The sequence below is a fragment of the Globicephala melas genome, chromosome 16 (assembly GCF_963455315.2).
Source record: "Globicephala melas chromosome 16, mGloMel1.2, whole genome shotgun sequence".
In the NCBI taxonomy this organism is placed as follows: domain Eukaryota; kingdom Metazoa; phylum Chordata; class Mammalia; order Artiodactyla; family Delphinidae; genus Globicephala; species Globicephala melas.
Window position 1 is genome coordinate 7,472,619 of NC_083329.1, and position 27,163 is coordinate 7,499,781.

General features: G+C 54.7%; 1 protein-coding gene across 14 annotated transcripts in view; it reads right to left on the reverse strand.

Annotated features, from left to right (window-relative positions):
• The window catches only part of LHPP (phospholysine phosphohistidine inorganic pyrophosphate phosphatase), a 149,355-nt gene that overhangs the window by 86,559 nt on the left and 35,633 nt on the right, over positions 1-27,163 (reverse strand). For 12 of the 14 annotated variants that reach the window (XM_070043842.1, XM_070043841.1, XM_060285997.1 and 9 more), the window contains exon 6: positions 17,172-17,263. In XM_070043842.1, coding sequence (XP_069899943.1) covers positions 17,172-17,263 — 92 coding nt within the window. Of the gene's footprint in view, positions 1-17,171; positions 17,264-21,360; positions 21,522-27,163 lie in introns of all 14 variants that reach the window. The other 2 variants (XM_060285999.1, XM_060285998.1) reach the window with 2 other exon arrangements.

Consider the following 27,163-nt stretch of genomic DNA (forward strand, 5'->3'; position numbering starts at 1 on the left):
TAACCGTCCTACGTTTCAGGTTGCAGCAAGCGTACCCCCTGCTCCCATGAAGGCAGGTTAAGAATAATTCAATGCCTGCAGTGCGCTGAGAAATAAAGTGCCGGGAAATAGCACGGAAGGAAGCACCTCCTTCCTTCACCACGTTTCCTCGCAGGAATAAGAGGCAGTAAGAGCCCGTGTTGTTAGCAGACCCAGGCTCCTCCTCTGGAAGCTTGAGTCAGCTTCCAAAGAGCTGTGTCACCTGGGCAAGTCAGAAGCCGCTCGGGGCTTACTTTTCCGCAGGACGGAGTGGGAGGGGAGAACCTACACAACTCCTAAGGGTTCCTAGACCTGCGAGTCTCTCAAGAAATGGAATGTCTGCACGCAACCTCATCATCACTGGTCTCTTCCGGGTCCGAGTAGCAAACTCCTCGTGGTCACCAGCATGGTTCAGCGCGTACGTGTGCGGCCTCTGTCTCAGGGGAAGGAGGCCTGTCCACCACCTCCCCTCCAGCCAGAGCAGCAGCTGCTCTCCTGAAGCTGCTGGATGTGAGCAGACAAGAGCCTCTCCTGTCCTCCCAGAGAACGCCCTGATGGGGCGAGAAGAGAGGGCGGCCGGGAGGCCACGCGGCCGGGAGGTAGGAAGGCAGCGCTGTGCTGAGAGCTGGGACGGCCCACAGAGCGGAGACCTGCAGATGGCGGGGAGCCCCTACAGATGGCCGCATCCTGTGTGCTGAGTCCCGCCCTGGGCACCAAGGTGGGAGGTTCTGGCGGGTCACCCAGGATGGGGGAACCGGAATGGCAGTGCCCAGAAGAGGACTCAGTCAGAGAAGAGCCCAGGACCTCTGGAGTCCTAAGAGGGTCTTTCGTCCACCATGGCTCCTGGGCCACACCTGCCCACATCATGTCTCTGCTCTGTGGTGGTACAAACCCACACACACTTATCCGAGGGCTAAAGAAGACGCAGCCTGAATTACTCACACCTGGCTGATACCTCCAAAGTCTTGGGTAATCTCGGCCTCCACTCTCCTCAGGGCAGTGGGCACAGAAACGGGGTCCACAGGAGCAGGCGATGGGGAGCCTGGCTCTTGGGGCAGGCCCTCACGCTGGCCACCTGGCTCTCTGGCCTCGGTTTCCTCATCTGTGAAGTGGGCGCAGTGTGTTGGGTGAGATGAGGCCCGGCCATTATCTCTAATGGGAACGGCCTTTAGATGCATCTCTTGATGGACCAGTGGAAGGGTTTAGGGGGGCTCTGGGCTCCTGGCCTGGGGCTGGGCCGGGAGGCAGAAGAGACTCTGAGCCCTGGTGCCAACAGCCGTCAACAGGTCCTGGCCTCCCCACCTCACCCAACTGCACAACCAGCTCCGGGCTGGCATGCCTGCCACCCACTCCCTGCGGCCCGATTCATGCCACCCGGAGCCTCCCACCTGGGTCCCCACTTCCAGCAACAACGAGGAGCCCTGCCACATGGGCAGAGCTCTGACACCCCAGCATCTCCCTGGGCCCCGTGATACCCTGAGCACCGTGTTCCCGGGACCTCTCACGGCAGCAGGGAGATGGAGAGGGCAGGTGGGGAAACTGAGTCTGGGCAAGCTGAGTGAGGGCTGCGAGCGGGGCTCTGGAGTCAGACCTACCTGGTTCGACTCCCGGGCCCACCAGGTTGTCACTATATGTCTCTGATGCTCAAAACCCCGAGACACGTATTTACCCTACAGGCTTGCTGCACAGAGGAAAAGTGCTCGTCCTGCACCAGGTAACTGCTGGTTTATTATAAAAAGATGGGGACTTCCCTGGTGGCGCAGTGGTTAAGAATCTGCCTGCCAATGCAGGGGGATGTAGGATCAATCCCTGGTCCAGGAAGATTCCACATGCTGCAGAGCAACTAAGTCTCTGCGCCACAACTACTGAAGCCCGTGCACCTAGAGCCCGTGCTCCGCGACAAGAGAAGCCGCCGCAATGAGAAGCCCGCGCACCGCAAAAAAGAGTAGCCCCTGCTCACCACAACTACAGAAAGCCCGCACACAGCAACGAAGACCCAATGCAGCCATAAGTTAATTAATTAAAAATAATAATAAAATAAATTAAAAGATAGCTATTATTTTTATTATCACAGAGGACAAGAGGCCTGAGCCACCAGTGGGTGGTCCATAGCAGAGCCAGGACCACAGTCCAGGTGTCCAGACCCTCACAGCTCAGTCCATCCATCTCTCAGCAGCAAAAGGAGGGCTGACAGCTTCCAGCATGACCCATCAAGGGCCGCTGTCCTAACCCAGTCCTTGCCTGATTCTCCCAGGCTTGGAGCTGCCGCACAGGACCTGTTCTGAAATAACTCAGGTTCCCAGTGGTCTTCAGTCAAATGGGGCCCTGGCCTGCTTTCTGCCTTCAGAAAGCCACCTCCGAAGTGGCAAAGAAGCTTTCTCTGCCCTTCTCGCCTCCCCTCCCTCAGCCTCACCAGCCCTGGGCTCACAGGACCTCCGGGAGACTGCTATGGGGGCTCTGGGACACACCAGCTGGTCCCACCACCGGCCCTGAGCTCACTCAGGCCGGCAGAGAGGAGCTGGGACACTAGGATGCGCTCATGAGCTGCCATCCGGCCCTGGCAAGATCTGTCTGGGGCGGCCTCACTGGGGCTGGACAAGAGTTTATTCTAAACCATTTCAGGTGGAAACACGGATGGTTCATCTTTACTGGCAGGTTCCAAAGAAGGTTGACTCCTTCTTCTCCCTCTTGGCTGACGCTGGCCAGAACAAAACAAGGAACATCTCAGACGTGTCGCCTGGATCCTACCACGCCCCAGTCACAGCCTCCGTGAGACTGATGAGGCCTGGGGGTGAAACACCCGAAACGAGCAGAGGGACAGGCCTGAGCCCATTCAGCCGCGAGGCGGGGGCCCTGGGGCCAGAGCCAGTGGCAGCCCCCGACTCGGCCAGCCTCAGCCTACTCACCTGTAACAGGGCCCAGGGGTTGGGGGGCACGGGGGCGTAGTCGGGAGAACCACGCTCCTCGAGCTTTTAAATGCTTTTAAAGTAGAACTTCCACCCCAGGCCAGCAGAATTTGCAAGGAACCCCGAAACAGACAAGGGAGCTGCTCGGGCTGAACTAGGGCAGGGTCTGGAAGCCCTGCTTGGTCCCCCTAATTCCCTGAGGGACCAGAGCAGAACTGCGGCTTGGGCCCCGGCCTAAGGACAGACCCCGAGCCAGTCGTTCTCTCAGCCCTGGGCTCTGAGCTCCTCTGACAGCAGGGAGCAGCTCCTCTTGGTGCCGGCCCCCCGCCCAGCAGGACTTCACAGCAGGCACCCCTGGAAGCCAACGCGATTTAAAAATCTACTGGACTAACCTAGAACGCTCCAGAAACAAAAGGGCAGTACTCAGGTAACGCTGCACACAGTGGAGGGTTCAGAGCACCGGCTATAGAGTAGACTCCTAGGGTTCAAAGACGGGCTCTCATCAGCTCTGTGACCTTAGGGGAGTTACTCAACCTCTCTGATATAATAGGTTAACCATCCCATATCATTGTTTTGAGGGTAAACGAATGGAACAATCTCTGATGAAGTATGTCTGTCACTGTCACAATTAGTGTTTTCCCAACAACCTTAGGAAGGAAACACATCTACAGTGAGGAAGCTGAGGCACAGAGAGGTTTAGTAACCAGCCCACAGCCACACAGCTGAGCATACGGGGGCAGCAGGTCCCAGAGGCTCCAAGGACCAAGGCACACGAGACAATACCCAGATCTCGTGAACATCTTTATGTGGAACTATGTGCGAGTCCTGATTGCTACTTTCCACAGCCAGACTAGTGAGCTCTTCCCAGCCCTGTGTGAGCCACAGCGCTACTGACAGAGCCATGAGAGACGTCTGCTCAGGAACCAGAGAGGAAGGGGACAGGGCTCCTCGCAGCCTCACCTGCACCTGCCCAGCTCACCTGTATCTCACCTGTAACTCCTGTGGGATCTCACAGCACCCCGCAAGAGCAGCAGCGCGTTTTTCACAGATGGGAATGGAGCACAGAGAGGTAATGTAGCCCATGCAGGGTCACACGCCGGCTAGGCGGTGGCTCAGAGATGTCATCCCCTGCCACAGACCCCAAAACCCAGGCCCTTCCCCCTCCCCCCACCCAGGCCGGGGCTGCTCAGGCTGAGCCCTGCACCCAGGCCTCCTCCCCACGCTGGTGCAGCTTCAGACGAGCCAGCGCTGCCCCCTCCCTGCCCCCGGCTCTCTGCAATCTCACACACAGGAGGCTCCAAAAACTGAGAGAAAGCGCGACAGGGCTGAGGTGGAGGAAGAAATCCAGGCAGATCCAGCACCTGAGCTCCCAGCACCGGGGCAAAGACGGTGATGCCAATCTGAAACGCGGGGCCACGCAGCCTGCCCCACCCCCTCCGGCTCAGCACGCCCTGGGGCCTGGAGGGCAATCCTGCCGCAGCAAGGGGCTCTGCTCCGGCCACTCAGCACCCCCGGGCTCTTACCCATCCCCACACTCTTGCCGCTCAGAGCCTGCCGTCCTGTGACCACACGAGATAGGACAGCAACCGGGGCAGACGCTGTCCCTGCTGAGCAGGCGATCCCCAGAGTGCCACGTCCCCCTTCCGCCTGCACTCCACTCCTCACGGAGTCCTCCTTGGGCACCCCAAGTCCGCAGGACACACACTCCGTGCCTAGCGCTGGGCTGGGGACCCTCCAGGCCACTCAGTGCCCGCCGCACAGTGCTGAGCACACGAAGGTGCCTGCGAAGCTGAGCGCCTCCTGGGTGCCCTCTGGGTGGCAGGAGCAGACGGCCTGGCAAGGGTGGGATGCGACTCCATGCATGTGGGGGGGGTGGGAGCAGCTGCCCCTCCTCCCCTCGCAGTAAGCCAACGGCGCCCTATTAAAAGAAAGGTCAACTTTGCTAATCCAGCATCTGTCATCTCGGAGTGGCCGGCCCCATGACATGCCACGCTCTGCCCGGCTGCCACAAGGTCGTGAGCAGCAAGAAAAATCTCACGTGGTTGCACCTGCATGTTTCCCTCCCCCCATCCGACTACGTAAACTTGTGAGCTCTGCCAACCAGTCTGCCACAAAAGGGGAGGCTGGGAGCACATCTGGGAGAATGGGTTGGAAATCTGAGGACGTGGGCGTGAATTTTCAAAGCGGTGTCCTGAACGCCCCGGTTCATGATACCCTGTGATTCGACCCAGGAGCGTGGGCCTGGCCAAGCCTGCCCCCAGGAATGCCCGGGCATCTGGAGGGTCAGGCCAGCAGCCTCAGTTCTCTGCACTCTGCACACATGTGGTTTCACAGACCTACCTACCTCCTGCACCTGTATTTCCTTCAGCTCCTCCTGCGCCGAAGGTGCTGAGGATACTTCCCCCAAATCTCCATTTTACAGATGAGAAAACTGAGGCTCAACTGGTAGGTGGCAGAGCCAGGATTTGAGCCTGAGGTCCTCTGTCTTCGGAGCACACGATCGCCACAGGAGAACCAGTCCAGGTGATACTCTTACACCACGTAGCTAGGCTTTCATGAGGGCAAAGGGACAACCTTGACAGACATGCTGGCAACTGCCCCGGAACACCTTTACCCTGGGCGCAGTGGGCGGCTGCTCCCACCCCTCTCACCCCCATGCAGGCGAGGCAAGCCTGGGCGAGTCAGCATTTTCCCCGGAAAACAGAAGATTTTCCCTGACTACCTAGAAGCCCTGGGTGAGAACCACAGACATAAAAATGGTCTGGGAAGCTGAAAGCCCTCTCCCGATGGGGAAGACCGTTGTTATTCAGCTTAACAGACCGGAGTGTCCACCACATGCGAGGCACTGGGGCCGGCGGGGGGGACAAAGAAATTGGCAAAAACCCAGTCCTCTCACTCAAGGAACGGGAAGGGTGAGAGGAGGGAGACAGATCAGCCAGCAAGGTCTGGGGTCTTCCTCCCTTGCGGAAGGCAGCCCGGCGCCCTGGCATGGGACGGGGCAGTGAGAGGGATGGCAGGCCAGCAGGGCCAGAGACTGGCCACATACAGGGGGACTGAGCAATTAGGAAAACAGAGAGAGAATAACGGAAGCAGTCTTCTCCCCGTTGGCAGACAAAGGTACAAATGTGCAAAGGCACAAGGCTGGGATGAGCCCTGTGGCGCTGGACCAGAATCAGAGGCATCGGTGTGAACCCATGGTTTTCTACGGGTACCGACAGGAACGGAGACACAGGGGGATGGACGTGTGAATTACACATGCATGCTTCCCACCTCTGTCCACAGAGAGGCTCTGAGAGAAGAGACATCCAGAGGCAAGAGAACATCTAGCGCCCTGGTCTTTCATTCTAAATATCACTTTCCACTCAAAGGAACGGGGTCTCCTTGGAGAAATGGCTGACTCCAGGGCTGATACAGAGACAGAACACGATGAGCCTGAAACATCTTTTGTGCCAGAAAGTAAGGAAGGGCTGGAGAATCGGTTGGGGCGGGGTTGTCAGAAGTACACAGATCCAGCTTCGAGAGGCTGCCACTGGCCACACCAGGGACCGTCTGAGCATCAAAATCGATTATGGTAGTAACAGATTATAACCCACCAGGTTAAACAGGAATCCATGAGTCTGCACTGGTATAAATGAGTAAGCGGGGAGAAGAAAACATTCTTTCCTACAGTGGAACATCAACAACAAATGTAAGAACAAATGATGGAATTACTTGGTAACCATCATAGAAATAATTAACTCAAGAAGCAGCAACAGACATTAAAACTAGTGGATGAAAGTACGATGAGGAATGCGATTTTTACTCAAAGTATCTCCCCACGAGCAGTTATTAATTACAAAGGGAAGAAAACCCATAACTTTATGTAACTCTATGGCAACCACCATCTTAATCAAACCACGTTAACATCATCGTCATTTGGGGCAAACCGACACCGCAAGCCTCCTGATATGCTGCACGGAGATGCACGCAGCATCACTTCTGTGATATTCTGGCCCCGAATGCATAACCTGGGTCATTTCACAAGGAAGCATCAGACAAAATGTCCTGAAATCTTCAGAATGCTGGGACTTCCCTGGCGGTCCAGTGGTTAAGACTCTGCGCTTCTACCGCAGCGGGCACGGGTTCGATCCCTGGTCGGGGAACTAGGATAGGATCCCGCATGCTGTGCAGCGAGGCCACACACACACAAAAAAGACAGCAACACGGTCAACACGTCGAGGCAAGGCCTTAGTGCCCCAGATCAGAGTCTAGAGACAGGACCACGGAGCTGCTTGCCCCCAGACTGGATCCCCCGTCTATAGAGGAGTTAGTGGAATAACCGGCGAGACCTGGACCTGGGTCTGGCTCTGGGAGAAGGATACATGGAATCTGTCTTCTTTGGAGATCTCAAAAAGGGTTTGGAAATAAGAAGACTGTGGGAACTCAAGAGAGGGCCAGATAATTCCACCGGAGGCGAGGTGTGTTTGGGGTACAACAGAAACGGTGCTGGAGTGGGAACCCACACAGACCCCAGACTGCCACAGGATCCCCTTGACCTTGAGACAGCCCCTCTGCCACTCTCAGCTGCCCATACAGAGCCGGGGGTCCCCTAAGGCCCTTCTAGCTAGGAAGATCCTGGGAATTCCATCATCAGAGAAGACCTTAAGGACAGCAGGATTCAGGCCAGCCAAGGATGGGGATGTGGGGACAGACAGGAGGGGAGCCTGAGGGGTTGGGAGACCCAGTCTCCCCAGTGCCCACAGGGGTGCTAGGAGGCCCCTGGCCAGGAACACTGGAAGTTCTCAGGCCCCCCTCCCCTGGGCCGGTGCCAGGGGAGCTGGAAAAGGGAAAAGACCCTGGAGAGGATGGTGGCGGGGGGGGGCTCCACCTGCCTCGGGCCTGGGATCCCGCCGCCAGGAGGGTCTCGCCATAGCTGCAGGAAACCCCCAGGCCCAGCACCTCCATGTTCTCCGTGAGGGGTGGCAGGGGAGGGGGGAGGGCTGGGGAAGCCTGGCTCCCATGTGTGCAAGGGGCCTGGGTGTGAGTGTGCTTGAGTGTGCAGGTGTGAGCGGGTGTGCATCCCGGCCCTGGCATCGAGGCGCCCTCTAGCGGCCCCAGCGGAAAGTGGCGTGAGGAAGAAGGGAAAATGATCGCTGACCCTGAAGGATGTGGAAAGAGGCAGCAAAGCCAGGGGCGGAGACGATGGACAGGAGTGGGGACAGGAGGAAGGACACAGAGGGGAGAGTCTGGAGGAGAAAACAAGCCCTGTGCACGCTCCCCTGGCATCCTCCTCAGGGCACAGCGCATCCTGGAGGTTGACCCCCTGCCCAACCCTCTCAGGTCTTCACCAGGCCCCTCCCTCCCCGGGTCAGAGGACGCTCCCAGATGACGAGGGGCAGGTGGGCTTGGACTGGACACATCCGGGCGGACCTGGGCCTGCAGCAAGGGGAGTCTTGAGTCCACCTTCTGAGCCCCTCTGTCCAGCGAGGGCTGACTCAGGCCCCTCTACCCGGACACACCCTCACCCACCACCCCCAGCCTGGGGCCCGCCGTCCGCGAGTCCAGACACGACGGCCCTGGACGCCCATCCTGTGCTGGGGCGGCTGGGATCCCGCCCTCGGGTGGCCACCCTTCCACAAGTCCAAGTGCGTGCGTGCGTGTGCGTGCGTGCGTGTGTGTGTGTAAGCCAGGGCACGGGACCTGAGCGTGTCGGGGTGACGCTGTGGGGAGGAGGTCACAGACGGCTGCGTATGCGTGGTGGCCCAGAGAAGGTGCTGATTTCAGTCGCAGGGACCGGAGCCCTCACCCTGATCCCTTCCAGATGAAACACCTGAGAGGGTGTCCTTGCACCATGCAGGGAGGCAGGAGGGGCTGGAGCGCCCGCTTACAGGCCAAGGATGGGACTGCACTACGAGGACACCTGTGTCCAGAGGCTCACGGTCCTGCGTGTGAGCGGGGAGCCCGGCTGGGCCTCGGGGGTCAGGGCAGAGCTGTGCGCCTCAGGGTACTTGGGTTGGTTTCTGTTCTTAAACGAACAGTGTTGTACTTTCAGGTGGTCTTTCTTCTTAAGAATTCCCCAAATTCACAAATCTATGGGGGTGTGGGTGGCACAAGCGTACTTTAAAAGCTAACTGTTGTTCTGATGGGAGTGCTATACTTTCATCATACGATATTTAGCAGACACCCGATGATGCAAAGATATAACCAAATCCTGCGTAACAAGCAGCTGTCTTTCCTTCCCATCTGTGCTACTCATGCACCTAAACACCTGCATCTACACTTGTGGTTTTAACCGCTGGGCTCCAGCTCTGATGCTAACAGCCCAGGACCTAGAGGGGGAAGTCAGGCTTGAACGGCAGGCCCAGCTGGAATAACCGAGTACAAGTGCCCCTGCCCTGCCTGGGCCACAGTTTCCGCAACTGCGAGTAGGAGGTGGCGACACTGACATTTCAGGGTCTGTCAATGGGGAAATGGCACCAGAGGTACAGAAACGACCTGGTGCCCGCAAGTGCCCATTAAATGTCAGCAGACTCAGAATGGGTGTGCGGCTTTCTTTAGCCCTGGCCTCTGGCCACTGCAGTGCCGTCTTCGGCCTCCCCAGCCGGAGGTCTGCCAGCCTCCCCGGGTCATCTCTAGTGACGAGGACTCACCCCTCTCCAGGCAACCCGTTCTATTTCGGGACAGCTCTGACGCACCTTCATGGGCAGCTTCCTCTGAGGTTAAATGAGGTTCCTTCCAGCACCTTCCAGTACCCCTTCCCCCACCCCACCCCCACACAGGAGGCGAGGGGAGGGCTCAGGGTTAGCTGGCTTTAACCACAAAGCCAGCGAACATGTGACTGCTGGGGCTGCCACCTGTCACCCCCCGCAGCCAGGCCCTCGGGTGTGGTCACATGACCGACTTCGGGGCCAGACCAGCTCAAGTCACAGCTCATCCTCACGAGGCCCCTTTCCTCAAGTGGGGCTGAGTGCAGAGTGTCGTGCGAGAGAACAAGGACAGGAGGGACCCACTCGGTCCTGAGAGCCCCACGGCGGCCACTCTTGGTCGGTGAGACCCAGCGCGGGCTCGGAGCTCCCGCGAGACTGGGCTAACTGGGGGCAGCAGGGTGCGAGAGTGCTCAGGACACAGGACCTGCAGTCAGGCAGAGCTGCGTTCGAATCCCAGCTCCCACACTGGTGGGCTGTGTGGCCTCGGGCAAGTTACTCTACCTCTCTGGGCTTCCATTTCCACACGTATAAAGTGGAGTGAGAAGAGGGGCAGCCTCCAGGGCGGTTGTGAGCTTTAGATAAGCTGAAGCAAGATGCATGTGAGCACCTGTCACAGGCTCTGGCATGTGACACCCTCTGGGAGGCACTGCCCTGTTCTCACATCTTCCTCGCCAGCTTGTGGCCGAGCGGCGACCGTGACCCTGGCCTCCTTCTCGGGGTGTCACACGGTTGAGGAGCAAGTGCGAGCGGCAGGTCCAGAGCACACACCTCCCGAGGTTTGTTGAGGGGCTCCTGGAATGTACTAGCTGGCCTCAGGGGGACTAGAGAACCTGCTGGGCCTTCCTCCAACCCCGTCCGCCCCGTGAGCCGTCCAGGACCCCCCGAGTTACCTGCAGGTTCCTAGGAAGCAAGTTCCTCGGGCTAGGAGGCTGCTGATGGGGTCCTAACTGGGCCCCCCAAAGGACCTTGTGGCCTCACTCTGCAGCCACCTCCTGGCCTCCACCTGGGACGCCCCCCTCAGCCTGGAGCCCCCCGCCTCAGCCGGCTGGTTTCTCCAAGCAGGGTGAGGAGTCCAGCAGGGCTGTATACAGTTTGGAAACCTTTCCCCTCTTGCCCTGGGCATGAAGCAGCCTTGGTCAGGGACCAAGAACGATAATGAGAGTCAGGTACCAGAAAGTGCTACTAGTTCTGTCCCCCAGCGAGCAGCGAGTCAGAGGGCAGGGAAGCCAAACCAGTGCAGAGGAAGCGACTCAACCCAGGAAAGCGGTGGGTGGGAGGGGATGGGGAGACGGGTGGGTCTGGCCCTGCCAATCCCACCCTGACCCCCACTGACCCCACCACCGGTGCCTACCTCTGCCTGCCCAATGCCCTCCCAGCCCAGGCCCCTGGGGGTCCCTCCTCAGTCTCCCACAGGGCCCAGGGTCTAGGCAGACTGAACCGCTGGGGGCTGGCACTGCCCCCCGCAAAGCCCTAGGATGCAGGGGATTTGGGAAGGATGGTTAAAGGGTTCAGAATGATGGAGTGGTGTCTGCCCAACTGTGGTGACGGCTGCACAGCTCTGTGAACATTTGAAAAACTACTGAATTGTACGACATACGAGTTATTTCTCAATAAAGCAGTTAGCAAAAATCCCAAAAGAAGGCATATAGGCTCAAATCTGTGACCCCTTCACTGTGTGACCCCCAGTGAGCTAAGGGACCTCTCAAAGCCCAGGGGTGCCTCCCACAACCTCTATCCCCGTGCAAGACCAAGGCTACCTGCTGGGCTGACCGGCTGGCCCACCAACGTTCCACAATCGATTTCCCCGAAGATTGGTTCCCGGAGCCCTCCCCCAACTGGCAGCCAGGATTGGAGTCCGAGGGACCCAGGGGGGAGCCCCCACGCCCAGCATTAAGCCGTTCTCCCCAGCTGGGTGGGCTGCAGCCAGGCAGTAGCTGGTCACCTCCTGGTTCCCTGAAGCTACGTGGAGCCTCCTCCCCAGCTGGGAGCGTCTTCCAGAGGCCTGAGGCTCGGAGTGTCCATCTACGCAGGCAGGAGCTCCCTCCTGGTGCACACGTGGCAATGCTCCTCGGCGGGACGCAGGGACAGAGGGCTACCACCCACAACCCCAGCCTGCAATGGCCTCACGGTGACAACGGTGACTGCTGAAAAATTAACACCCAGGATCACTCACTTCCCTCAAATACCACCTGGCACTAGAAGAAAAACCCATTTCCTTCCGAAGGGAAACCAGAGCCTCCTCTTAAGGAAACTCTGTGAAGTCACTGGCTGCAGAGTGACGAGAGATGGGGTCAAGGGCCGCACTTTGGCGGCAGCTGTGTCACGAGTGCAGCCCTCTCGGGCTCTGGGTATCTCCACTCCAGGGTCTGGTTCCACCATCACATTCTCTGTACCCCGCATCCTTCAGCCTTGTGCAGCGTGCCTGGAACCTCAGACCCGCCAGTCCCGCTGTCCACGGGCACCCCAGCCCCAGCTGAGCTTCGGTGCGGGCGGAGCGCCAGTCCCAGCCCAGGGACACCTGGAATCCAGGCCCACTCCCTCGTGAGTCCAAAACGGCAAACCGCTCGTCAAGAACGTTCTGGACTCAGAAAACATCTCCCACCAGTGAGTAAATAACAAATAAGAGGATCCCCAAAGCAGGCTCCACGTAGCCGGATTATTTACACAGCGCGACCAGCGTGGGCCTTGGGCAGTGACGCCTGCCACCGTGCTTGAGAACCAGGCGCCAGCTGTGCCTTGCAGCGTGGAACGGAGGACAGGGTGACGGGGGAAGCGTTCAGGGTGTCCCCGCTCCGCTTCTGGCATGTCTCCAGGAGGGGGGTCAGGTGGGGACACAAGCAGGTATGAAGGGACAGCGAGATGTCCCGACCGCTTCCTCCTCCACTGGGGACATGCAGGGCATCGGGCTCCTGAGAAGGACGTCCCTCACCTGAATTTGCCAGAATGGGGGTACACAGGGCCTGGCCCCAGCCCCCATGGAAGATGAGGCCTGTCCTTAGGAGAGAAGGAGGGGGGCTATGGTGCCTGGGGGTGGGGACAGCAGTCCTCCCAGACGAGCCCCCCGTTATTCAGACACCGAGCCCTGCCTGTGCCCTGAAGTGAGCCTGGGACCGTGACTCCTGCAGCTCCTCAGAAGCTGAGCCCCAAGGGCTGGATGTTCCCAGTAGGAAAGCGGTGGCAGAAGCACCCACCTGGGGTAAGAGAAGGCTGCAGCCCAGCCTCTGCCTAACCTCGCTAGGTGGCCTTGGGCAAGGCTTTAGCTGTCTCAACGGGAAAGGCCTCTGGCAGCGGGGGAGCCAGCACCCTCTGGGCCTCCGGGACTCACTGCGACCGTGAGGATGTGCCTGCGATGGTCACAGGGCCCTTGGAGTCGGGATGGCGTCTTGAGGAGACTGGAGGAACAGCAGGTCCTGGCCTCAGGCTGGAAGGTTCTGCCAGCAGGCCCGGTGCGTCAGACATGCCAGGAAGGGGCAGGTGGGGAAAACGCCCGAAAGGCCTTTACCTGCCAGCCAGGTGAGGCCACACCCTGGCTGGGCTGGACGTTCACGTAGAGCAGGTACGAAAAGAAAACCTTGTATGGCTCTGTCTACAGCTCGGCTGCCCGCCTGCCCGGCTGCCCGGCTGGGCGGGGGTGTGTTTGCAAGCTGTCTGCCTTGGGAGCCTCTCTGGCTCCAAACACTGGGGTTGCTGGAAGGGATCCAGCCTCCTTCCTGCAAGGGGCCTGAGCCTCCCGCTGGTCCTGGTGGGGCAGGCCCTGTGAAGCCCTCCTTCCAAAGCTCAGGGGCCGCTGTAACCTCTCCCCACTCTGAGACTTCACACTTTTCTCTTTGGGCCATTTTCTGATAAAAGTAGAAAGAAGCGGGCTTCCCTGGTGGCGCAGTGGTTGAGAATCCGCCTGCCAATGCAGGGGACACGGGTTCGAACCCTGGTCCGGGAAGATCCCCTATGCCGCAGAGCAACTAAGCCCGTGCGCCACGACTACTGAGCCTGCGCGCCTAGAGCCCATGCTACACAACGAGAGAAGCCATCGCAATGAGAAGCCTGCGCACCATAACCAAGAGTAGCCCCCGCTCACCACAACTAGAGAAAGGCCGCACGCAGCAAAGAAGACCCAACGCAGACAAAAATAAATAAATTAAATAAATTAAAAAAGAAAAAATAGAAAGAAGTGAGGGGAATGAAGACATGGAAGGTCACAGGGAGATCTCACAGCCATGGGAAAGTCCAAATCCCACACCCCCAGCAATGCCGTGGCCTCAGACAACCTCGCGCGCGTGTGTGTGTGTGTGTGTGTGTGTATGTGTGTGTGCACGCACAACTAGAAGACGCTGGCCTGAGGGGCACCTGCAGCGGGGCTGTCCAGAGGCCCTACGCGGCCCCCTCCAGCCTCCCTCCCTTTCCTGTGCCAGGACAGGCAGGACACCCCGGTTTCACTTGCCTCAGCCTCCCCATTCGGCCCTTGGCCTCAAGCCAGTGGAGAAGCCACGTGGCCAGGTATGAGCGCCAAGCTCCCTCACCGCACGGCTCTCTGCCACCCGTGCCCGGTGACAAGGTCATCCTCCACCCGCCTCACTCCCCCAATTCAGTCAAGGCTGGACCAAGGCCACCAACAGGGGACACGGTGCACAGGGCTGATGCCCTGCTGACCCATCCAGTGGCCCTTGGCTCCTGTGAAGCCACTCAGAGGGAGGCCCAGCACAGTAAGGACGCAGACCCTGCCCCTGCCCAGCTGACGTCTGGTGCAGACATGGGCCACAGTGAGCTTCAAACCTAGTGCCGCCGGCTCACAGAGGTGGCCAGAGGGGTGGAGAGCTACAGGGGCAGGCAGGGCAGCCCCAGAGGGAGGAGCTGGGTGCTGCCGGGTGACGCTGGCCCAGTCACCAGGGTGCCAAGGTGCCAAGGCTGCTCACTGGCCCCAAGCCGGCTACGTCTACAGAGAGGCCCGTGCAAGGTGCCATGGAGATCTCGTGCACCGAGACTGCCATCTGCAGGGAGCAGGGGGCGGTGCAGGGGCCCCGCTGCCCACCAGAATTGCACTAAGCGCCGATGGATGCCAGCCGTGGAGGCAAGCTAGGACTTTCTAGTGGCCACGCGAACAAAAACAAGAATAAGCAGGTGAAATTAACATAAGGCATCAGGATTGCAACATGCAATCAGTGTGAGATATCATGAATGAGTTTGTCACATTCTTTTTCTCCCGCTAAGTCTGGACTCTTGTGTACGTGCACTTTTAACACGTCTCAATTTGGAACTGCCACATTTCAAGTGCTCCCCAGGCACCTGCGGCTCGTGGCTTCCGCACTAGACAGTGAGGCTCTAGAGATCGGCCAGGGGCAGAGAGGTCCTCCGCCTGCTTTGACAGCACGGAGCCCAGCCTCCTGTCCCGCCACGCGGCCTCCCCCTCCGGTGGCTGCATCACCACCTAACCTGCACTGAGGCTCTTCTCCCTCCGCCCTGCCTGCTAACAAAGGCAGATTTATAACCTCACAACAAACAAATCAAAAGGTCTGAAATCTTAAATACCTCCACGAAAAGAGACGCTAAGCCCCACCCTCTCCACGCAGAGCCAGGTGGGGCTGCACCGGGAAGCAACAGACGTCACCAACAGCACCGGCATCACCTCCCCGTTGCTGACGGCTCCCTGTGCACCACGCGCTAAACAGTACTTACCTACAGCATTTCCTCAGCAATTTAAAATGATGAAGAACGGTCAAGGGCAGATGCCACAAAACATTGTTCAAGAAAAGGGCAGGTTGTGAAATAATATAATACCGTTTTTATAAAGAGAAAAAAAGTATTATCCTTATATTATCTACACAGAGAAGGCAGTCTGGAATGATCTGGCCAACTGTTGATGGGGTTTGTCTCTCTGGGAGACGGGGTGATGGGGGACTCAGAAAAGTGCCAACCCCGGTGGTGTACAGTAGGACACAGCCGTCTGCATGCCCACCTGCCCATTCGAGGGCTTCCCGACTGTGTGTGCGGACCTTTCTCAGTGACCCAGCGACCTAGTGGCATGCCTGGGGCCTGGGGCAGGGGCAGTACCTTCTCAGTTTATAGGGCCATGGCTTAGGCTGGGCCAGAAAGACCCCAGCTGTGGCTACATTTAATCGAGACAGACATGTTTTTCTCCCTAAGAATCCAGAAGCAGCAGCCCAGTGCAAAAAGCTACATGGCTCTCACTCTTCACCTCTGCCTCACCACCGTGCTCTCAGTTACGGAGGTGCCCCTCCTGTGCTCATGGGTCAAAGGTGCTCACTGAGCTAGGCTGGCTACTGATGGGGCGGCACCAGGGGCCGGGCGGCACCGTGCAGCAGAGCATCAACCACAGGGTGCCAAGTCCCACTGCTCAGCAGCTTCGGGGGAAGCGGGCGCTGGGGACCTCGGGCTTCCAGGCTGGCCTCTGGGAGAGAATGCTGATGAGGTTTCGAGTGGGGTCTCCCTCACTCCCTTAGGCCGCAGAGAGCCCAGGAAACCCTCGTTTGAGGACCTGGGGAAGAAAGGAGGTCCATATTTCAGGTGTGCTGGGGGCTGCAAGGTGGCCTCTGGCACCCTGGGAGGTCCAAGAGGTGGATGGAAGGGACTTTCTGGCCCTGGACCTTAGGAGTACTGAGACTTCCTCACTCACCTTGTGTCCACCTACGTGACCCAAACCCAAAGGCCACGTGTGTCTCTCACACAGGAACGGGCCTCGGAGTGAGGGTCAGGCCCTCTAATCTATTCCTCTGACCCCGTCTAAGCAGACCACCCAGGACTGATGTAATCCATCCCTCCCCCGACATCCAGACACCCCAGGGTAACCATGTTTTAACTAGCATACACAAGATGGTACTCCAGCATACACAGAATGGTACTTTCTCTGAATGGCGACAATCAAAACCATCTAGAAGAAGCCAAGACAACACTGTGATGTCTGAGATACGCTCAAAGGCTAAGCAAGCCAGGCCCAGACACCGCAGGGCACATCCACACACCCCCGACAGGTGCCCGTCCGCAACCTGCCCGAGGCTAGGCTGACTTCTGACCCAGCAAAGAAGACGCTCTGGAGACAGAGGTTCAACTCCAAAGTGTCGTTGACTCATCCCTGACCACGGACCTGTCATCTCTAGGTGAGAGATGGATACGGTGGAGGACAAGGAGGGAGAAGGTGACCAGAGGAGCTGGGCGCCCAGGAGCTGTCCCCTCCGAGCACAGTGAGGCATCAGCCACGTTGAGGACAGGAGTGTGGCCCAAGTTCAAGCCGGCTCTCTGTGGGAAGCAGGCTCGACGGCTGGCCAGAGCCTTCCATTTGCTGTCTCCACACTACACCCTATTCAAATCTCAGTTCTGAAACTCAGACGCTTTTTATCTACCACTCTCTGCTACAAAAAGGCATCCAGGCCCATCCTTAGGGGACAGTTAAAAAAAGGCATCAGATGCCCACATACTGCTCTTCCATTTGGGAAAAAGTAACGCCCTTCATTGTGGAGAAGAAGACAAACGAAACCCTGGTCACCCCAGGAATCCACGAGGCAGGCAGGCAGGCAGGCAGACGGCGGGCAGGCTGGCGCGGGGCACTTACCTGAACTTCCCGGTCCTCACCTGCAGCGCTCTCATCCCACACCGCTGGGCACCGCTGATGTCACCCACGATGTCGTCCCCGATCATGATGGCCTGTCGTGCAGTGAGTGAAAGGCACTCAGAAGTGATGTCAAGACAGTTTTCTTCCTGTGCTGCCTCATCTTTTTTGACATAATAAACCTCTTGACTTCATGCTTAAAACCACCACCATACAAAGGAAACGAGGTAGTATCGTCATCATATTGATTAAAAGTCAATGTACTTGAATATATCTCCCACTGCCCATCATGGGCTGCGGCTCTGAACGGTGCATATCTGGGCGATTTAAAATCAATCAGCGGGTATTAAAGTGATATAGTGCCACCAGGACACACGGGGAAGCTGACGCTATCTCACCTCTAGTCGAGCACAGGCTGAATTTTACCTTCAGCTAAATACTCTGTAACCAGGTTATTTTGCCAACCGTTGGTTCTGTGAAAACTAAGTAAATTTCTGGCAAATCTTTGCAGTCCAAGTTTAGGTTTTGCTTTCCATGCTGAATTTACTACCTATAAAAAGCAACAACAACAAAAAAAACAAAAAGAAAGAGCAAACAAAAATACACACTCTAACACACACACACACACACCCACACACACAAAATGCTCACAGCCTGGATATCATTTCAAAAAGCAGCCCCTCTCGCCTGAAACAACTAGAGAACCAGACAAACCAAATGCAATAACAGTTTTCAAAACACTGGACATCAGGCAATGAAGGAGGATTCCTGAGACACAGGAAACAAATGACATGGATCCTACAAATGCCGCAGCTCACTGTCTTCAGAGTTTCCAGACTGTGAGCACAGACAGGAAGAACTAGGTACAGCCCAGACTCCCTGAATTGAGGACACGGAGCTAAGAGCTGGGAGATTAAGGCGGGGCGTCCGAGAAGAGAGGGCTACCCGGAGAACTGTGGAGCTCTACAGAGGGTCCCCCCGAATGATGCAGTGTTGGGTAGACTGCTAATGAGCCCAGGCAAGTGAGGAAACCACCCGAGGCCAGGGAAAGAATCACACCAAAAATTAAAGCAGTGCCGGGACCTCACACAGGGTTGGGTTTAGTGTCTGTTCCCACCAGCCAGACTGGAAAATCTCATAATTCACAGGGCACTGAGTAGCATTCTCAGAAGCGTCTTGCCTCAGCAGTGAGGAAGAATTAGCCCTGGACTAAACCTGCTCTGCCTCCCAAACCTTCAAAGCAAGATCTGGAAGGATCAAATTGTTTCCAAGTGATTTAACTGCATCCCAGAACAAAACACAAAAATATTTATTGGTGTATAAAAATATCTAGCACTCACAAAAGGTACAATTCACAGTGTCTGGCACCCAATTAAAACAATAATCAGACGTGCAAAGATGACAGATATCACACACAGCGAAGAGGAAAATCAACCAAAACAGACCTGGAACTGACACACATGTGAGAATTAGCAGACAAGGGCATTAAATCCGTTACTGTAACTGTATTCCACACGTTCCCAAAGTTAAGTAGAGAGACATGCAAGGTAAAAGAAACGATCCAAACCAAGCTTCTAGAGGTGAAAACTACAATGTCTGGACTGAAAAAAAAAAAAAAAAAAACACTGGATGAGATTAAATCCAGATTAGACAATGCAGAAAAGAGATTTATGAACTTGAAGACACAGCAATAGAAACTATCCAAAATGAAACACAGGGAGAAAAAATAATTTTGTGTGTGTGTGTGTGGTACGCGGGCCTCTCACTGTTGTGGCCTCTCCCGTCGCGGAGTACAGGCTCCGGACGCGCAGGCTCAGCGGCCATGGCTCACGGGCCCAGCCGCTCCACGGCATGTGGGATCTTCCCAGACCGGGGCACGAACCTGCGTCCCCTGCTTCGGCAGGCGGTCTCTCAACCACTGTGCCACCAGGGAAGCCCCCAGAAAAAATAATTTTTAAAACATGAACAGAGAAACAGTGAGCTATGACAAAACTTCGAACAGCCTGGTGTAACTGGAGTCCCAGGAAGCAAGATGAGAGAAGGGGAGACAGAAACAATATTTGAAGAAATAATGGCTGAAAAATTTCCAAAGTCAACAAAAATGACAAACCCGCAGCTCCGAGATCCCAATCAGTACCAAGCACAAGAAACATGAAGAAAAGTGTATCAAGGCACAACATAATCAAACTGCTCAAAGTCAGCGACAAGGAGAAAATCTTAAAAACAACTGGAGGAAAAAAAAGACATGTACAGACAGAAACAAAGATAAGACATCAGATTTCTTCTTGAAAACATGCAAATGAGAAAACAGTGGAATACCACCTTGGTACTGAAAAGGGGGGAAATGCTTACCTAGGATTCTATATGCAGCAAAATTATCTTTCAGAGCAAAGATGAAATAAAGACATTTCCAGATATCTGAAGCTAAAAGACTTCATCACCAACAGATCCACACACAAGAAATGTAAAAGGAAGTTCTTTAGGCAAAAGGAAAATGGTACTTAAATAGAAATACGCATCTACACAAAACAGAATGGACAGCACCAGAAAGGGTGCCCATGGGCACAGGGTGACCTTTCTGCCGCTTCCCTCTGTTCTTCTGCTGGCCAACTCCTAACAGTCTGTCTGGACTCAGCTCAGGTGACCACCACCTTTCAACCCCCGGCTGGGTTTGGGGGGTCCCCAAAACATTCTGTGATTACCCCCTTGAATTGCATACACCTCCTGTGTTATAATGGTCCCTTCACTTATCTCCCTCCTCCAAAAACTGTGTGAGTTCCTTGAGGGCAGGCTCTGTGCTGATCCTGGAGCTCAGCTGATGACCAACACGAGTTTGTTGAGTGAATCGGTGCTCTGAAATAAGGCATGGCTGTGCATGTCTGGAGACACTTAGGAGGTCCAGCCAATAGAACTGCTCAGTGTTTACCAACCAAAAGAGTGGGAGTGGGTGGCATAGTCCGCATCCGTGTTGCCAAAACTTTAGTCACCAGTGGGTGCCCATTCGACACATCAACCTGTATTAATATTACTGTTTAAATTGATTCGTAATCTTTACATAAATAAATGTGCTTCTTTTAAGAAAAAAGAAGCAGCCTCCCTGACTCAACTGCCACACTGATTAAAAGAAAAGCTTCAAAATATTTTCAGGAAACGATCCTGCTAGCGGAAGAAAAGTTTAATGCCTCAGATACCAAATGCATTCCAGACACGCTCCCAAGTCCGATCAGAAATGTCCTTGGTGGGAGGTCAGACAGGCCTGACAAACCGGGCTCCCGTAGCAGGGTGAGTGTCCTGATGTTGATGGGATAGAAGCTTTGAAACTGACAGTTATTCCACAACTTTCCTCTGGAATTCAGATGCTAGGTAGGGCTAACCAATGAATAAATGCATAAACCGAAACCAAGAAAACTAAAAATGGTGACCATGGACTTCCCGGGTAGTACAGTGGTTAAGAATCTGCCTGCCAATGCAGGGGACACGGGTTCGATCCCTGGTCTGGGAAGATCCCACATGCCACAGAGCAACTACGCCTGTGCGCCACAACTAGTGAGCCTGTGCTCTACTGCCCACGTGCCCCAACTACTGAAGCCCGCACGCCTAGAGCCCATGCTCCGCAACAAGAGAAGCCACCACGATAAGAAGCCAACACGCAGCAACAAAGAGTAGCCCCTGCTTGCCACAACTAGAGAAAGCCCACGTGCAGCAACAAAGACCCCATGCAGCCAAAAAAGAATTAATTAATTTTTTTTTAAAAAAAGTGATGACCGTGAAGCATTTGCAAACCAGGGGACTCTTACACATTGATTTGGACTCTGCCTGTGAGGAGAGGAGTCCAGATGGAATTTGCCTTCCAGCTCGGAGTGGGAGGGGTGGGAGGCAGTGAATCCAGAGGCAGGCCCTATGCGACCAGCAGAATGGACAGACTGAGCTCAAGTCGCAGACGCGGCCAGAGCAACTGGGCCTGAATCCCAGCTCTGCTATTTGCTAGCCCTGTGATCTTGTGATCCACTTCAGTCTGTAAAATGGGTACAATTGGTGTGGTGTTTAAACAAAATCACGTAAGTTAAGCATCAAGGACAGTGCCTGGACGTAATAAGTTATCTGTACATGTTTAAAAGGAAAAAATATTAGGAAATGTTCTGTTGAGGAAACTCCTAATGTAACCCTATTGGAGACAGTCCACAGTCCTTACGACAGGGCTCCAGTGCCTCAGCTCCTTTGTATCAGGTCCTCTATAGGCCAGGCAGTGGGGACACAGTGAGTCAGAAACACAGTCTCCATCTTTGTGAAGCTCCCAGTGGAAGGCAGAAGACGGATGTTCATGAGGTGATTTCACAAACACGGAGCCAGGACCTGTGATAAAGCACAGGGAGGAAAAGTGCAGGAGGCTGTCAGGCCTAACCTTGTGGGGCTGGTGGTGGTCAGGGAAGCCTTCCTGGAGGAGGTGAGGTTTTGAGCTTGGATCTGAAGAGCAAGAGGGGTCAACTAGGTTAGGGGGTATAGGGGAAGGGGTGAGAGCCTTCTCCGAAGAAGACACCACATGTGTGCTAATCCTCTACCAGGGCAGGCCACACACGAATTCCCAAAAGCACAGCCATTAAGCCTGAAGCACATGTCCTCGGAAACATCTCCCAAACAGGACTTCAAAAAACGAGGAATCACGAGGAGCTTGCGGACGAGGACAAAAACTGAGCTGGTGCGGCCCCAGATGCCAGGGAGGTAGTTTCAGGTAAACACGAGGCTTTTCTAACAATCAGCATGGGCTGCCTCAGAGGTACCAGGTCCCTGCCACTTAATCATATTCCAGCAGAGGCCAAAGAGGCCTCCGTCAGAGAAGCTACTGGGGGACACTGGCCCCCGGGGGACCTTGAGCAGGTGGCTGAAGACCACCAGGGCTGAGAATTCTGCCAACTGCTGGGAGCCACCGGCCCTGAGAGACATACGAGGTACCTGAAATAAACTGCACTTTGTCCCAGTGAATATTCTAAACTTCATACTTCTCACTAATTTCCTCTGGTCTTTCCTCCACTAAACCCATGTTTCCCAATGTGTGTTATGCATACTGGTGATATGCTCTTTGATTTTAGGTAGAACAGGACATAACTTTTTTTAACATCTTCATCGGAGTATAATTGCTTTACAATGTTGTGTTAGTTTCTGCTGTATAACCAAGTGAACCAGCTATATATATACATATATCCTCATATCCCCTCCCTCTTGGGTCTCCCTCCCACCCTCCCTCTCCCTCCCCTCTAGGGGGTCACAAAGCACCGAGCTGATCTCCCCGTGTGATATAGCTGCTTCTCACTAGCTATCTATTTTACATTTGGTAGTATATATAAGGACATACTTTTTTTTTTTTTTTTTTGCGGTACGCGGGCCTCTCACTGTTGTGGCCTCTCCCGTCGCGGAGCACAGGCTCCGGACGCGCAGGCTCAGCAGCCATGGCCCACGGGCCCAGCCGCTCCGTGGCATGTGGGATCCTCCCGGACCGGGGCACGAACCCGCGTCCCCTGCATCGGCAGGCGGACTCTCAACCACTGCGCCACCAGGGAAGCCCAAGGACATACATTTTTAATGTAATCCTTTGTATTTATTTTTAGAGTAATCTATTTACGGTGAGTGATTCTGGTCTTCCATTTATAGTAGAGATCGAAAGTTTTTTTAAAAATACATTTAAGTTTATAAAATGAATCAATTTAAAGAAACATTAAGTAAATAATAGTGCCAGGGGCAAGTACCCAGATATGGTAAAATTGGAATTTTTTTTCCTAGAGTGAGTGATGCTGGGGAAAACACTGCCAAATCCAAATGGGTTTAATTTTCGTGTCTACAAGCTCCCATGCAGCTGTGTGGAAATCATCAGTCACCCAAGAGAAAGAACCAGTGGCGACGCGTGTTCCTTGAAGTGGGACCCGCCATGAGACTGCTGCACACACACGTGAGTCTAAAGGTATCTGCAAAGCCAGGGTCACCTGGGCAACCACACAGCTCACCTGGGAGGAGAGGGCTAGGGCAGGTGGGCACCTGGCTTAGGCAGCCGGACCAGCCACAAGCCCCAGTGTGAGACCCTACTTTGCCCTTCTCGAAGAGTTGTCCTGACACTGTTAGGTCAGCCTCTAAACATCCACAGCATTCCAGCTTAGGACCCTGTCCACTGCTGCCAGGGGTTCCGGGGGCCAGCTTGCTAGAAGGTTCCTTGGAAATGAAACCGTCTTCCTATGATTAAATGTCATGCCTGGCCTCTTCCATGCTCTGGGGAAAATAAAATTTTGTGCATGCACACTTGTGCATGAAGCAGAAATTCCTCCCCCCCTCAGAACAGAGGCTGCTGGGTCTGCCTGGGCGAGGACATTTTTCGGTGTGGCCCACGGAAGTGGAACCAGAGAAATCTGGGCCATCGGAGGAAGAACACCAGAAGCAGCAGCTATGGTTCTGCACGATAAGCCACTGGCCAAGCCCAGGCAGAGCCCGGAGCCGCGTGTGAGGGCAGGGGCAGGGTGCGGGGACCCGGTGGGTGTGCGGCCGCCCGCCGCAGTGAAGCCTGTCTGGGCCAGCTTGTGGGCTCCGCATACCAAAACGCGTTCCAGCCCCTGGGGATTTCACAGATTTACTATCGGTGAAGGGCAATAACCACGAAAGGAGGAGCAATTATTGCCAAATCATTTAGGATTTAAAAAGTCACTGGCAAGAAGATAGAGGTCAAGAGGTGCGCTGTCAGGGGAAATAAAAAAACCCTACCTGTCAGGTCTGGGTTGCACTTCCTTTCTGACTGCAATATGGTTCAGGGAAGCTAGGGATGCACACCAAGAGGTCGGACTCCCACAGAACAGAGATCCAAGAGCCAGAGGCGGCACCAGAGCCCTTTAGGCAGGTTTTCTGGTTTGGGTTCAAAATGCAGATTCATTCATCCTTCTTAAATATTCGTCTGCCCGCCATGGTCTCCTCTTCGCCATCCTAGGTGCCAGGGGCAGAACCCATTCCAACAGGCGGCGACGTCTGGAACACAACTTCCAACGCCAAAGAGCTTTCCCAAGAAAGCCCACGTTTCACAAAATTTCTGATTATCCCCAGGGCTCTGCCAGGAGGAGCACTTCTGCCCCCATGGGGCAACGAACAGCAGGGCTGGTGGTGAAAGAGCAGTGGGCTTGGCCTGCACTTCAGCCCCGAGGGACAAACACCCCCACTTGGAGAGGCCTCGAGATGACACCTAGCATTGGGAAGAGCCCTAGACCCTCAGCCTGCAGGCTCAGAGCAACCGGGCCCCCTCCAACACCCAGAGGTGGCTCGTCACTAAGGAATTTCCCCCACCGTCTGACACATTCGTAAGGAATAATACCAACACAGCAAAACTCGAGGAAACTATTTTATAAAAAGTAAGAAACAATGGTGTTGGTGAGGATGTTGGAAAATGAGCACTTGCATATACAGCTGGTAAGGAAGCTGAATTGATACCGTGTTTCTGAAATAGAAACGAACACTGTGCATCGTGGTCTGACAACTATACCTCTAGGATTTCTAAGAAAATAATTTAAAATATACAAAAGGACATATACATACAAAGGTGTTCACTAGGGTTAATGTACAAGAGGGAAATTGGAAGTAATCTAAATGTCCAACAACAGGGGACTGGGGAAGCACATTACGGTAGCAAGGGGATGAAAGGTAGCCTCGGCTAAAGAACATTACGGTGGTCCCTACGACAGAATGCTCTGTAGCCACCAAAATTACTTTGTGGAGGTGCCTGAATTCACACAAAGGAAATGGTTCCCAATATTAAGCCGGGGCGGGGGGGAGGGGAACGGGAATTGGGTTTCAAATAGCAGATACGGGATTATCCAATTTTGTGTTAAAAATGTATATACACAGGGACTCCCCTGGTGATCCAGTGGATAAGACTCCGCGCTCCCAGTGTAGGCGGCTCGGGTTTGGTCCCTGGTCAGGGAACTGGATCCCACATGCCACAACGAAGAGCCCTCATGCCACAACTAAAAAGATCCTGCATGCCACAACTAAAGACCCTGCACGCAGAAACGAAGATCCCGCGTGCAGCGACTAAGACCCAGCACAGCCAAATAAATAAATAATTTTCTTTTTAAATGTACATATACAGGAATTCCCTGGCAGTCCAGTAGTTAGGACTTGGCGCTTTCACTGCTGAGCCTGGGTTCGATCCCTGGTCAGGGAACTAAGATCCCGCAAGTCGAGCAGTGCAGCCAAAAAAAAAAAAGTCTATGTAGACACCGACAAATCGGAAAGGCTAAGCATGACTTGTGTCATCGCAGGTTAGTGGAAGGATGAACACTTTTTCCCTTGTACTTTCTGAACTTTATTCATCCCCTTAACAAACATGAGCTACTTCACAATCAGATTAAAAAACTGTGTTTTGAGGAGAAGAAAATAAAATCTACTAAAAAGGCTTTAGGGGAGGAAATATCTTAGGGAAAACTAAGACATGAGGCTCCAAAGCTCCCTTATGACCGAGACGGGGCACAAGGCAGCCCCAGAGCTGGCATTTCCTGGAAACCCCCGCCCGTGGCTGGATGAGGCACCGCTCAGGTTCTCTCTGTCCCGGGGCTCACACTGTCCCAGCAAGTGGTCCCTGAACTGACACCCAAAGACCATGCACACCGCTGTGGGGAAGATGGGCCGGGCGGAGGGCCCAGCCCACGAAGGGGAGAAGACGGGCCTTCCACGCACAGACCTGAGGGGAAGGAGGTCCCCACGCAGACGTTCACTCCCCACCCACAAGGCCTCCCCACCAAGGGTACAGACTGTCCCCATAACCCCGTAGCTATAATTAATGCCCTGAAAACCAGGGAGCAAAATGATGGGGCAAAGTCCATGTTTTATGCCCGGCCCTCTTTGGATAAACCCACAAACCTCGCCCCCTTTTTTGATAGGCTGTCCTGAGAGTCCTCACCTTCACCACCCAAGATCTTGCTTAACTTTACTTTCTATATTCTGCCAACAAGACAGATTTTAATGTTTTTCACAACAGAAAATGATATTGCACTGCTAAATATGCCTTTTCTAACCTAAGCATTCTGCTGTGTTGCTGGCCTCTCCTTGAGAACTGGGGAGCAGCAGAGACCTGGAGGGGGCTGGGTCCTGGCCTCACCCTGCCACGGCAGAGTAATCCTGGCTTCAACAGCAGACGTTCCTGTGACTACTCCTCAGTGCCCTGGTTCTCAACTGGGGGCGATTTTGCTCCCCTGGGACATTTGGCAACGTCTGGGGACATCTGTGGTTTCACAGCTGGGGGAGGAGGGCAGTACCCCCCACCACAAATAATGATCTGACCCCAAAATGTCAGTAGTGCTGAGGCTGAGAAATCCTTAACCTTAACCTTAAGACGAGAATGAAAGTACCTACGACAGCGGATTGGAGTAAGGATTTCACGAAGTAAATGGGTATGTGACAGATCCTGGGTGTGCCCAGCACAAGTGCTCAAAGTATTCAAGGTCCTTCCTCTCCAAGCCTCGGGTTCCTCATCTGTGAAATGGGCACCCCCAGCTTCCAGGCTGCCTGCACACTGGCTTCTGGTGCTGACTAAGCAGTCTGGTCTGCTTAGTCAGCAGACTAATTGGCTTAGCAGACCCAATTTCCACTAAACCTGCACAATTCGCAACTGATGGAATTTCTTAGGATTATGGAAAACTGCCAAAACCTTCACATCATTCGGGCTTTAGTATGAAGCTATAAAACCACCCACTGATTCAGAAGCCTTAAACCATGAGAATTAGGTATTTCTTGAAGTAGCCTTTAAGGTATGTTATTCTTTGCCTTATTACTGAATCCTGGAAAGGGCCTGGTTACCGCTAAGAGGTTTGAATTTCCAATTTATTAGAGTAATACCAGCAATCTGTTATTTCTAGGCTATTGAGGAAAGGTTAAAATGAAAATTGGATTTGGGGAGTTATATCCATTCTGAGCGCAGGTGGAAAACTCCTCAGCAGCAAGAAGCAAGTCTGGATCTGGGAAGAAGCAGTTAT